This window comes from Dama dama, chromosome 15 (genome assembly GCF_033118175.1).
Source record: "Dama dama isolate Ldn47 chromosome 15, ASM3311817v1, whole genome shotgun sequence".
Classification (NCBI taxonomy): domain Eukaryota; kingdom Metazoa; phylum Chordata; class Mammalia; order Artiodactyla; family Cervidae; genus Dama; species Dama dama.
The window spans coordinates 45,141,189-45,155,268 of record NC_083695.1 but is presented as its reverse complement, the minus strand read 5'-3'; the positions used below and the strand labels follow the sequence as shown (position 1 = coordinate 45,155,268).

The following is a 14,080-nucleotide window of genomic DNA, read 5'->3' as shown; positions in this document are numbered from 1 at the left end:
ATGAAGTTCAGGACCTACTGCCCTAGGGCTAAACTGAGAGGTGGTGGGCCAGGATTCACTGTACCCTCACTGTGAAACTTTCTTGGGAAAGTCAAGTTTTTTTCTTCTCCTGTCCTGCAGCTCCGGAAACGTTTTGTAAAACAATTTAAAACCATGTCCTTTTTTTCAGGACAAGCCTGATGTCCAAAGATTAATAAGCACCTTTGATATGTTTCTTCAACAGGAGTTATTGTTGCCAAAAAAAGGGTCAGTTAATCGACTAATTATGAATTTTAATCAGGATCTTGTTTCAGTTACCCTAGGATGGTTGAGCTTTAGTGTTAAGGTTTTTCTTTTCAAAGGATGCCCAGGGAGGGTTTGTGTTCCCCTCACTTTTGCATTTTGGACGCACACTGGCTCAGAGACAACTGGGCGCACACACATCCCCCTCCCCCCCACCCCCGCCTGGGTTCCTCACGGGGGAGCTGTCATCTTGCAACCACAATCATCACATGCCATTGCAGGGGCAACCCGGCAGGAGGGCCCCCCTCTAAATGCCTCCCAGCCCTCGCGCAGTCCAGGCCAGGCCAAGGCGCCGACACACAGGAGCCGGGCTGGGTCCCCGGGTCTCCGGATCTCTGCAGGGGAGCGACGAGCGCGCCTGCCTACGCCCACGCCCCCTACATTTTGGGCGCACACTCGGGCGCACACCCCTGCGCGCGCGCGCCGCCACACTCGGGCGTACGCACACCGCGTCGGACCAGGGATTGCCGTGTCGGCGGCGGCCCGGAGTGGTCCCGGGCGTTCAGCCGGGTCTCCCTCTAGGCTCCGCCGGCCGCCCCGCCCCGCCCCGCCCCTCGAACCCGCCGAGCCGAGCGCGCCTGGGGCTGCAAACTTTTGCCTTCAGTCCGCCAAGGCAGCGCGCAGGCTTGGGCTCGGCTCGGCTCTGCGTGGCTCCGGACTGCCGTGACCGCTGGCCTTACCGTGCGCCCGGGTGTGCGCCCCGCTCTGCCCCGCGCCCCGCGCGGTTCTCGGCATCCCGAGCCCCCCCGCCTGCGTGTGCAGTCAACGTGCCCTCCTGCCGCCGGGTCTGTTCTCAGCCTCCTGTGCGTCCTCGATCTCCTTTCTCCTCCTCCCCGGCGGCTTTGGCCCCTTCGCCTCCGCACCCGTCATGGCTCGTGGCCCCGCTCGGACCAGCCTGCGACCCGGGTCCCAACAGCTGCCGCTTCTGTCGCTGCTGCTGCTGCTGCTGCTCCGGGACGCGGACGGCAGCCACACGGCCGCCGCTCGGCCTGCCCCGCCCGCGGCCGCCGACGGCCTTGCCGGGGACAAGAACCCCCAGCGGTCTCCAGGAGACGTGGTCGCTGCTCAGAACCCAGGCGCCCAGGACATGGTCGCTGTCCACATGCTCCGGCTTTATGAGAAATACAGCCGAAGGGGCGCGAGGCCGGGAGGGGGCAACACGGTCCGCAGTTTCCGTGCCCGGCTGGGTAAGTAGAGGGGACCCCCCCCCACTCCCCTTCTCGTCGCCCCCCGGTCCTCCTCACTTGTCCATCCTCTCACATCCCTGCACCTTTGCATTTCCTCTTCTTTCTATTCATTGACTACTTCATTCATTCTTTCATTAACTATGCCACCTTGCCCCTCCTCGCCCCTCCGCGCCCTCAGCACTCTATGCCAGGCCCTGAGCCTCCAGTGGGAACGCCAAAGTGACACAGAGTGACAAATTTCCTGCCCCTGGGGTGCCGCTAAGCCTGCGAAGGTGGAAAACTTGCCGGACACAGACCACCCCACCCACAAGGCTTTAAGCACAGGATGAAGATGGCACTGGGCTGGTGGAGCTCAGGGTCTGTGTGTGGGTAGAGGGTGAGGGTGGGGTCGGGGGGCTCCATGTAGCAGGGTTTAGTTATGTGGGCTCTTGACAGATGAGGCAGGCGCTGAGGAGAGCCCATCAGGTGGGTATAATGCAGCCCTGAAGGAAGTGCAGCACTGGGCCCGGGAGCATGTAGTTGGGGCATTTAGTGGGTATGGGGTTGGGGAAGCAGGGTGGCCTTGAGTGCCCAGCCTGGGGTACATGGGACTGAAGTCTGCTGAGCACTGGCATGAAGTGTTCAACCATGGTGGTTTGAGGAAAGGTCTAGAAGCTTGGGCAGGGGGTGCTCCCCTTTTCTCTCCTGCTCTTGCCCCTCCTGGGCAGATCCTTTCCCCTCTTCCCACACCCTGGATGAAGCTGGACAGAGATCATTTGCAGACCCCTACCCGCCCTGCTTCCAAGAGCCCTTCAGAATCCAGCCTCCACTGACTGCCTACCCAGCCTGGGCTACCTCTGCAGGCCCTGAGTGAGCAGAGGGGAGAGGGGCAACCTGGTGGCAGGGGCTGAGGGAAGACCCTTGTTGTCATGGAGATTACTCATGGTCTCAGAATGCCATTGCAGAAAATGTGGGTAGGGGTTCCCTGCAGCCCTTGTGAAGGAGGAGGCCATTCATCAGGAGAAAGATCATTGATCTGTAAGGCCCCCTTTTGAGGTAGAGGGGAACAAGCCCAATATTGGGCAGCCAGACAGCCTGGGGTCAGATCCTGGGGTAACACACCCATGACCACAGAGCCAAATTCCAGAAGCTTGGTCTCCCATAAATGTATACTGGGAACTCCTGCCACAGAGAGGCCCCTCCCCTACCCCACCCCCATCCCCTACTGGACAGACTCACTAGGTCAGTGTTCCTGGGTTCCAAGCCAACCAGATCTAACTCCATCCTCCCCGGTGCCTTTAGTCACATCTTGGGGCACATTTCTGGAGTATTATTATTAAGTCACTCAAGATTCATCTAGCATGACTGTGACCTTGGGCAAATGGCTGAAATGAAGCTCTGTGGACTTGAGTGTACGCATCTGCAAAGTTGGCAGGTCATGGCAGTATCTTCCCTGTGGAGTTGAGGGAAAGATGACATGAAATGATATGTGTAAACCTTCAGCCCAGAACTGTCTGGGTTAGGTGTTGTTACATTGTGTTTCCCCATATACAAAACATTTGTGTTCACAGAGATGTAGACTTGACCTTGCATCCACTAATTCAGTCCCCAAAGCCTTGCAGCTGAGGAAAACAAGGCTGGCAAGGTTACTGCTGCAATAAGGGGTGAATATGCCCATGGAGCCCACCTGGCTCCTACAGGCCCAGGCACGAAGGTGCACAATCTGTTTTTCTGTTTTCATAGACTGGGGGTACAAGTAGCAGTGAAGCAACAGTTAGCCCTGAAAAGAACATGGTGGCAGTACTTCAGATCCAGCCCTCTGATTTTACAGATAAAGAAACTCAGGCCAGGGCAGGCAGAACTGCTCACAGTGGCAATGATTGGCACTGTCCATTTGTCAGGATCAGGCTGTTTGCACTGCCAGCCCCTCTCCAAACTTCCATCAAAACTGAGCCCAGGATGTAGAAGACAGAGGGTGAAACAGACAATTACTCTGTTAGGCAGATCAGAATTATTCTGGACCAATCTTGGACTTTCTGATAAATCCAGCACTCTTCTTTAGAACCATTTGGCAGCCATGGGTACAAGTCCCAGCTCCACCAGCTACTGGTTGTGTCCTGTAGCACATTACTATACCTCTCTGAGCATTGATTTCTTTGCACATAGAGGCAACGTGAAGATTCAGTGGGATGAACTAAATTTTGCGTCTGACTCGGGAAGCTTGGTTTCTCATCCCCTCCCTTGATTGCCGTAAGTTGGTTCGTACCCAGCTCCTGGGCAGCCCTCAGAGGTGCCTACTTCATGCCCAGTGACCTTGCTATGAGGAGGTGTGAGCCTGGGCAGGACTCCTTATTTTATGAATGAGGCACAGATGTAAGGGTTTCAGCTCTGGATCGGTTCAGTACCAGCCTGCTCCAGGACGGTGGCCTCTGCTGTCTCAATGGGGTGGTCCCCGCAGCCCATGTTGCAGTGGAACCATGTCCTCTGCCTGCCAACAGGCAGCACAGCTCAGATTCCAAGTGCAGGCTGGGAGGTGGACCAAATCCTGAATCTGTGACCTGGGCCAGGGACTGAAGTTGTCCATGATTCAGTTTTGTCACTTCTAAAATGGAGCTAATTATGCTCTCTTCCTTATAGGGCTTTTCAAATGAATTGCAATAAGTCCAGTGCTTAACACTGCCTGGCACGCGTAAGTTCAGTAGTGTATTAGTTCTACTATTATTACTCCAACCACCTTGCTCCTTCCCTCCCTTCCTTTGCTCCCAAAGTATGTCTTGTTCCCTACAAGTCCACATCAATGGAGAGAGCTTCTGAACCTGACCATAAAGGTTAGACACCTCCAGCCCCAAACGATCTAGGCCTTTCCACCTACCCATAGAATATTGGGCAAGTTACTTAACCTCTCTGAGGTTGGTGCCATCTCTAAAATGCAAGTAATGATACATACCCATCTATCAATAATGTGAAAAGTCACATTCAGTTGCCGAAGTTTTTCCTGAGCACCTCATTCAGTGGCAGATGCTGTAAGCTCAAAGGACACAAAGAAACAAATACCATTGGCCCTTTTCAGAAAAGCTCACAAGCTGGTCGAGAAGGAAGAAGTAAACAGAAGAATGTGAGCAGGAGGGCAAGTAGAACAATGGAGTAAGAAAGGGCTGGGGATGGGCTTCAGGAGCCCCAGGGGACAGCACTCACCCAGCAGGGGAAGGGCTGATGGGGAAGGGCTGGTGAAGCCTCCACAGAGCAGGGGAAGCGCCGGACAGATTCTGAAGAGCAGAGGGTGTTATGGAAGTGAAGCATACCCCCGTGCACCAGGACCTCTGAGGAGTTTGGTTTCAATGAGGAAATAACAGGAGGAGAGAGTTAAGAAATGGAAGTGGATCAGTGGTCCATCAAGGCCATCAAGAGCTTTGAGTGTGATGAATTTGCCTATAGGCAGTTAGGGCAGTGTAGAGTGTGTGTGTGGGAGTGGGGGGTGGAAAAGAGAACAGGAGAGGGGAGAGATTATGAGAGTAATGCATACTATGCAAAAATCATGGAAAATCATAGTAAGGAAAATAAATTATCCCCAATAACAACCCAGATATAACCAGAGTTGGTATTTTGTGGAATATTACATATAGTTTTTATCCTAATGGGATTATATTTTCAACATGCATGTAAAACTTGCCATATTTTCATTCTTATTTGAAGTTACTGGGGTGCTTTTTCATTACTGGTCATCCTGAATAGTTTTTTTTATGCTTTTTGGCCACTTGCAAATTTTCCTATGGAAATCACTTCATCCACTTGGGGTTCTTATCTTTTTCTTAGTGGTGTGTAGAGGTTGTGAAGAATATTGACTCTTCATCTGTGATAGATGATTCCTTTGTGAAGGGTGAGTGTGGGTGTGAGGGTGACAGTGTGCTGGGGTCACACTGGCACTTGAGGTCAGGTTATAGGCAAAGACAGTGGTGGAAAGATGCAGAGTTCAGGGTGGTTGTGGAGAAACAAGATGCAGCAACTGGGATTGGTTGGATGCAGGAAGGGAAAGAGGCTGTGAAAATTCTCAGGCTCCAGGTGGAGAGAGGGGACAGGTGGCAATGCCTCCTGGTGGGCACAAGGACAGTGGTCAGGGGTGTGGGGTCCTAAGTGTAGCAGAAGCTTGTGAAACCAAATGACCTTGTGTTCCAAGCACGTGCTGCGTGCCAGACACCTTGGTGAGGGTGTGCAGGAAGCATGCACACATATTCTGCCTAGGACTGAGGCACAGAGAGGTTGTGTGACTTGCCTAAGACCCCACAGCTAGTCAGTGATGAAGCAGGGTTTACATCCTGACTCTGGAGCCTGCCTAGAAATAAATGCTCAGTACATATTAGTTCTCTTTGCTTCTCTGCACCACCACTGACTGGCCCACGGCTACCTTCTTCCAGCTGATTATGCTGGTGCTTACATCTTCAGTCTGGTGTTCTCATGCTAGTCTCCCTGATGGATGTTTCAGGGGCAATAGGTGAAGGGACAGATCTCCAAGTGGATTCTGTTTCTATTTAGCAGAGCAGTCTGAGGGTCCTCTTGGCCAGTAGGGAGCCTGGAGCGACCACTGGGCTAGAGCCCTTTCCCTATCTCTTTCCCCTCCAGTCCCATCCCTAGCAAGTCAGGAGGAGGTTGAGTGCCCAGTAGAGTGGACCTGATTAAGGTTCTAAGACTTCCAAAGATCCATAGAGAGATCAACTTGTCTAAATCAGGTCCTTTCTTTCCTGGATAGTCAGAATGCAAAATCATCCAAGTAATGACTTGTGTTTGCAAAATATTTAAGATTTCACAGCACATGACCTTCGTTAATTAGCTGTTAGGCAGACCCAGATTCTATCCAAGGTACCTAGTTAGGGAGGATGGGGAAGCACGTAGGCTTGGGGTCAGACAGGCCTGGAAGCACACTCTGACTCTGCCCCTTACCAACTGGCGGACTTTAGGGAAGTTATGTAGTCATGTACCCTCTCTGAAGCTCCATGTTTTTGTCCATTTGCCTTCTCTGCTGCTCTGATTATGAACACAAGGAATCAAGCCTGCATATATGCTTGGAACTTTCAGTTTCCTGACTGGCAAACAATATTATTCCCATTTTAAAGATGAGAAAACTAAGGCTCAAAGGGAAGTAACTGGACAAATGTCCTGCCATGCAGTGCCTCCAGCTGAATTTGCATAATTGGCTGTGTTTTTCCAAAGAAAGAGACTTTCTGGACTTCTTTCAGGATGTTTGCTGAGCCCCAGGGCAGCAGGCCAGGAACCCTCTTTGTTCAGTGAAGCAGACTGATCTAGCAGAGACCCCTCCCTACCCTACCATTCAGCATGTATTTCTGAGCAGTGACAATCACTTAGGCTTTGCACTAGGATCTAGAGATACAGCAGTGTACTCAGCTGACAAAGCCCTGCCCTCTTGAACGTTGTGTTCTAGGGGGAAAGAGAAAAAGTTACAATGAAATATATATCAGCATGTCCCAAAGTGATATGAAGATGAATGAAGCCCAGGACAGACAAAGTGATGGGGCTGCTCCTCCAGCCAGGGAAACCAGTGGCCCCCTTTGTTAGGGATGCTGCTTGAGTGGAGCCCTGAAGGAGAGAGGCACTGTGATTCCGGTGGGAGAAATGATAATGGCAGAAGGAATAGCTGGGAGAAAGCCCTGAGATGGGAGCTTCATGTGTGGAAGGAGAGGAAGCCAGGGTGACTGGGGCAGAGATGGGGGTGCGGAGGGCAGATGGAGTTGGGGAGGTAGGCAGGCCAGATCATAGGGCCTTGGTAAGAGGTTGAGTTTTTTTTGAGGGGGCGCTATGGAAGGCTAGGAGCAGGATGGTGACCTGATGCTGAGAACACCCAGCTCATGGGGGGGCCTCATGTGGACAGTGTCCTGTGAAGCTGTGACAGGCACTGCAGCCGCTCCCAACCATTGCCATCTGTCTGGAATGAATGCCATCCCTGGAATGAACTCCTCTGAGTACCTCTGACCACCTTTGCCAGGATCCTGATTGGCCCAGCACTTAGCCCAAAGTAGAAGTATCCCAAATAATTATCTGGAAAAGAGAGGGAGGCGGGGGAGGGTGCAGGAATGGAGAGAGGAATCATAGGAAGGAGGAAGGAAGGATCTTTTCTAGCTACCATGAGACGGGAGCCACAGGCACCAGCATGGTTCACAGGAAATAGGGACTTCTCTTTGTGGATTCTCCTTTCTAGCCAGGGCTAATCCAAGCTAGGAGACTTCAGGTAGGTGGCCTTTCTCTCAGTCACAGTCTGGAGTTCCCTGCAATGTAGGGATGCAGGCACAGTCAGAGCTGGGCCAGTCTGTGGCCCTTCAAGCCACTGGAGGCTTGGGGGTTACCCACCCACACGGTTCCCAGCAGGGAGGGTCTTCATGTAGCAGGCTGCCTAGTAAAGGCAAAGCTGCCTGTGGCCAAAGGCATTCAAGCCAAATGGAGGAAGGACTCCTGCCTGCCCTGAGGGTAATTGATCAGGCTGCCTGACTGCTAAGATTCCTCCCTCTCTGAGTTCCTGAGCATGCTCTCCTTGGTTCTCCATCCTAAGGGAGGGCAGCATGTACCATTCCCCTCCTGTACCCCATGCAGAAATAACCTCCAGGGCAGGCCACACTCTGCTCCTCTACATCATGTCTTGCCACCCAGGGGACAGTCCTCCCAGCACCTTCATCTGGTCATACACACCTCAAGCCAAGTTTGCTGTCCTGACCTTGGTGGTCACAGTTATACTTCTTTAGTACCTCTCTTGCTCTCTACTTTGACACTGGAAGGGGAGCCAAGGTGCTTTCCTCTAGGAAGTCCCATCTTGGCTCCCCCCAGTCTGCTGTTTTCCTTCTCATCAAGAACTGCAGGTTTCTAGGCCAGAGATGCTTGCCTCCTGCTGTGAAGAGCCAGCTCTTTGGAAAGAGTCAGAAATGTCTACTCTCAACCCTCTTAAGTGTTCTGTAGCAGAGAACCTGTTAGCAGAATGACAGAGTTGACCTGAATTGGATACTTTTTCAGCTGTGTTAGCTGGACCATTGAGTGAGAGGGGCCTGCACTGGTGTAGGAGGCACTTCCTCTGCCAGCCTGGGTCATTTAGGTAAAAGTGGTGTAGAAGCACATTTGGGGGATTCCTCCTTTGTGTCTGGCACCTTATATATGTTATTTATTTAATCCTCCAAGCATTCAGGTGAGACAGAGATTCTAGGTCCCTCTGAGGCAGATGAGCAAGGTGTTGTCCCATTAGGGCCTGGAAGCCTGATTCCTAGGGTCTTTCCCAGCTTGAAGGGTGGGGCTGCTTTGTTGGTGAACTTGTGCAAGTCAACCCCACATGTGTTGGAGGGATCCTGGTCCCCATCATGGTTCTGGCCTCTGGAGAGCAACCTGATGTTGGCGGTTCTATTGAGTGACCTGATACAACCCTGATAGTGCTGTCTCCTTGTAAAACAAGTTTAAAAGGTCTTGGGCAGAATAAATAGCAGATACTCAAATGGCTGTGTTCTTAAGTTCAGGTTTTTTCAGAAGCCACTCAGAGTGCAGGTACAGTGTGAGGCACGCTACTTAATTTGCCTCATTTGGACAAAGGACTGCATTTAACGTCTGTAAAATAGAGGGCTGTGCAAATATAAGAGGTGGCGGGGGTGGGGGTGGCACCACTGTAACCCAAGCTATCCCAGATACCTCATTCCACCTTGTCTCATGAATGAAGGAGGTGGGGAACACTTGTTCATTGAGGGGCATCAGAGCACAGGGGTGGGAATGGGAGCTTCAGGGTGCAGCAACCCGGAGCATTTACCCTGTCTGCCGGCTTTTTTTCCTTCCTTTCTTTGTAATGGGATGTGGACAATCCCCGACCTCTCTGACCTTAATCCCTTATACTCATCAGGTCACTGAAAATAGCAAAGGGTGCCCTCATCAGTTCAATGTGAGAATTACAAGGGATGAGGAAAGCCTGGCTGGCCTGGAAGTGCTCTCATCAGTAGGCGTTCCTCCTCCTTAACTTGAGGAGGAAGACCTTGTGAACGTGGGGCCTATCCAGGAGACAACCTAACAGGATGTGGTCTGTCCTTCCCTCACAGAAGTGGTCAACCAGAAGGCCGTGTATTTCTTCAACCTGACTTCCATGCAAGATTCAGAAATGATCCTGACGGCCACATTCCACTTCTACTCAGAGCCACGGTGGCCCCCGGCGCGTGAAGTACCCTGCAAACAGCGGGCCAAGAATGCATCCTGCCGCCTGCTGCCCCCTGGCCCACCCGCACGCCAGCACTTGCTCTTCCGCAGCCTCTCGCAGAACACGGCCACTCAGGGGCTGCTCCGTGGGGCCATGGCCCTGCCACCCCCGCCGCGAGGCCTGTGGCAGGCCAAGGACATCTCCCTCATTGTCAAGGCGGCCCGCCGGGATGGCGAGCTGCTCCTGTCTGCTCAGCTGGATTCTGGGGAGAAGGACATGGGGGTACCCAGGCTCGGCCCTCACGCGCCCTACATTCTTATCTATGCCAATGACCTGGCCATCTCAGAGCCCAACAGCGTGGCGGTGACACTGCAGAGATACGACCCCTTCCAGGCTGGGGACCCCGAGCCTGGTGCAGCCCCCAACAGCTCAGCAGACCCCCGAGTGCGCCGGGCCACACAGGCCACCGGGCCCCTCCAGAATAATGAGCTGCCTGGGCTGGATGAGAGGCCAGAACATGCCCCCCACGCCCAGCACTACCACAAGCACGAGCTGTGGCCCAGCCCCTTCCGTGCGCTGAAGCCACGGCCAGGCCGCAAGGACCGCAGGAAGAAGGGCCAGGATGTGTTCATGGCCTCCTCACAGGTGCTGGACTTCGACGAGAAGACGATGCAGAAAGCCCGGAAGAAGCAATGGGATGAGCCACGGGTCTGTTCCCGGAGGTATCTGAAGGTGGACTTCGCGGACATAGGGTGGAATGAATGGATCATCTCACCCAAGTCTTTCGACGCCTACTACTGCTCAGGAGCCTGCGAGTTCCCCATGCCCAAGGTAGGGTGTGTCAGGGTCACCCTGCTGTGTTCTGCTCATTGTCACCCTCAGCTCTGACCTTGCAGGCAAGTCCCTCTGCCTCCTCACTCTGTTTCCTGTCTGTAAATAGGGATAATAACACCTCCCATCTATTGGAGCCAGGGAATAGCTAAACAGAGATGCCCAAATGAGAGCCTGTTGGGTGGATACAACCCACAGATTGATGCTCTCTGGCTGTCCTTTTGAAAGTGTTGCCTTCATAGGATTTGAATTTTAAATCAGAACCTTTCTTCTTTTGCCGAGCAGGAGATCCATCCTTTCAGGTGTGTGTTTCCACACAGCAAAATCACAGAGGTTGCGTGGACACTGGCCATTCCCCCACGGCACCCCCACCCCCCACCCCCGTACACAGGTCCGGTCTCTTAAACCCCTTCTTTGCCAAGGCTGTTCTAGAAATCTGGTTTGGATTTCAGGGCATGGTGTCTGTAACCAGCGGAGCTGGCCTCAGTGGCTTCCCAGTGTGACTCTCCCTGTCTCCACCCTCCTCTCCCCTACTCAGGGCAGAGGCTCACGTGGCAACTAGCTCTCATCATTCACAAGTCTGCAGGACACACGTGGGACTGTTTGCTCCATTGCACTGACCTGGGTTTTCAGATGCTCACCTTCCCTCTGGGCTGGGCCATGGCTCTGTCCATCCATCTCCCCACAGCCTGAACTGTCGTGGGCTGGCTGCCAGAGGATGTCAACCTCGGCCCAGAGCACACACTTTCCTCCTACTTAGCTCCTCCGCTGAGCTCCAGGTCATGCCTTCCCCTCCAAGAGAGGAAGTCAGTGCGTAAATTCACTGTGAACGTAAATAAATCAGTCAGCTGGGGAAATCCCAGACCCAGACAGAGGGCCGTACTAACCTGTTTGGGAATTAAGAGGCTTCTTCTCAAAGCTGTGCATGTGCAGGAGAGAGGAAGGGAGGTGCCTGATAGAGAGACAGGCGTCTGCTGGAAGGATGCAGCACCAGCAGATGCAGAGTGAGTATCTGGCAGCCCCCCCACCACCCCCGTCCCCAACCCTGCTGGCTGACCCAGCACTTACCTTATCAGCCTGCTTCACTGTCTTCCCACCTTCCCTGACATCAGTCTGAACTCCCCAAATGCTGGTGTCCCGGCCTCACTTCCCACCTCCCACCTCCCCACCAGAGGCACAGGACATGTAAAACTCTGGCCGACAATGAGCTGAAGCACCTGTAACATGGTGCTGTTCCTCTTAGGGGAGGTGCTTGAAAAATGGCATTCTCTGTGTTTGCAGCTGGGACCCAGACACTCCTGGATACGAGAGGCTGCCTGGAGAGGGAGGGGGAGAGAGCTGGAGTGGGCCCAGCGAGTGTGGTTTCCAGGCCAGACTACTTTCTAACTGAAGGCTCTCGGTCAAGACATTTTAAGCCTCAGTTTCACCAATAAAATTAGAATCATACCCACCCCATAAGATGGATACGAGGACAAAATGGGGTAATGCCAGTGAAGCAGCGCCTGACACCTCACAGGCAGACCCGCCCAGGAACTGGGTTTTCAGCCCCATCCCAATGATGCACGTGTGTCTGCAGGCCTTCCCCTCCTGCGTGGACAACACAGTCACGTGGCAAGTGTGTCGTCCCTGGACTATGAAGTCTGGGAGCTGTGGCCCGAGGTGCATTCTCCAATCTTTTCCCTGGCCTTCCCTCTGGAGCACCTGGCCAGTTCCAGATGCTCCTTGGGGATATGTGACATGCAGCTGCCCCCAAGTGACCAGTGCCTTCCCGGTTACACCTTCCCTCTAGGAGCCCAAGGTTTGGGGGGAAGGGGGTGGGAGGATGCCTTTTGCAAAGGTCTCTAGGACTCAGCCTGTAAGTGACTTCAGAGGAAATGTATACCCAGCCCTGCGATCTCATCTTGTTTTCTTTCTCACTTTTTCTTCTTCACCTTATCACCCTTTCTGTGTCCTCAGTTAAGGACATGCGGGCAGCATGGTGGATGGGTGAGGACTGCGGGGTGGGCAGAGCTCGGAGGTGACCATGCTCCCTTCCCCCTTGTAGATGGTCCGCCCATCCAACCACGCCACCATCCAGAGCATCGTCAGGGCTGTGGGCATCGTCCCGGGCATCCCAGAGCCGTGCTGTGTTCCCGACAAGATGAGCTCTCTTGGGGTCCTTTTCCTGGATGAGAACCGGAATGTGGTTCTGAAGGTGTACCCCAACATGTCTGTGGAGACCTGTGCCTGCCGGTAAGACCAGCTGCTCTGGAGTGGAAGGAGCCTGCCCTGCTCACACACAGCAGCATAATATCCTGGGAACCTTCTGGAGTGAGCACTTGACTCAGGGTGCAGCTGCAAAAGTAGGGCAGAGCCCGCAGACAACCATCTGTCGCCCCAGGGCATCGTTCTGGGGTCTTTCATTGCTGGTGATTCAGCCTCCTCAGTGCCAGTTCGAATCCTTTAAAGGGATCTGGGAATTAAACCTGACCTGATGGTTGCTCACAGCCCATCCCCTCTGCTCTGAGAGCCTGAAAACCAGATATGTTCATATGTTGGGTCTTGTGACCGTCATCTCATAACCTGGAAAGAAGACTACAAACTTGAAGGGGCTCACTCCCTTCATATGGAAAGAACCTCTGTTTAAATAATCAGTTTAAAACACTTTGGGCCACAGAGTGATGCTGGAAAATAGATATGGAATATGATATAAATGGATGTTTTCTCTCAAAATCCACTGCAGATGCTTTTATACATACAGTATGCACATATAACCAATTTTGGTTTCTTTTTCTTAATATATATTTTATTTTAAAACAAAAAGGAGGGAGTTGACACTGTTCCCCCACAGAGGTAGTCATGCTGGTTGCGTGTGCATTGTTTAAACATGCTTATTGAAATAACCTATGCAGCAATATGTTGGAATACTAAAACATAACCAAGATTTTATATTTTTGTAAATTATACTTTCTATACTGTAGATTGTGTATGGTATGTGTTTTTATGGAAAGCTAATAAATTAAAGGGACAATGGTATCTTGAAAAACTGAATGTTACCCGTTCCAAAATATGAATGGATCCCCATGTGTAAGTATGACATCTGAGGTCACAGCCTTCTTTAGGAGCTGAGGCCCCTTAAGTCATTTCCACACTCTCTCATCTTTAGCCTAAGCTCCAGACACTGGCCACTCTTATGCCTTCCAGGGCCCTACTCACTTACATTGCACCTCAGGTCCCCATCCTGGGCTTGTCCAGGTAGAACACAACCCAGGTACGTTTAGGGGTCTCACATCCGTAGCTTCAGTGGGGATATCAATTGATGGGGAGATGCTTGAGATATTTAAAGGAACATCTATGGTAGCCTAGTCAGAGGTCTTCTTGGAGTAGTTCAAGCAAGAGACTCAACGGAGTCAGGGATCTTCCCAGAGATTCAGGGATCTTTCCAGAGATTCAGGGACTGCTCCTGAGGGACTAAAATGCCTGCTCCTCCCTTCCCCCTTGTCAGCATCTCTGTCCCAAATAGCTTCCCCCAAGTGACTCACTTGTCCCTGAGTTGACATTGCCTTACAGTTGTAGTGCCTGAAGCTGACTGACTAGCATTTCTGAAGTGAAAGAAAAAGTGAAAGTGAAAGTCACTCAGTCGTGTCCAACTCTTTGA

General features: G+C 52.5%; 1 protein-coding gene across 1 annotated transcript; it reads left to right on the top strand.

Moving 5' to 3' along the window:
- Nucleotides 1-1,150: 1,150 nt before the first annotated feature.
- Nucleotides 1,151-13,441, top strand: GDF10 (growth differentiation factor 10). The gene is made up of 3 exons (XM_061163073.1): nt 1,151-1,469; nt 9,518-10,443; nt 12,488-13,441. Exons 1-3 carry the CDS (start codon nt 1,151-1,153, stop codon nt 12,677-12,679), a joined length of 1,437 nt encoding a protein of 478 aa, XP_061019056.1. The 3' UTR covers nt 12,680-13,441.
- Nucleotides 13,442-14,080: the final 639 nt, after the last annotated feature.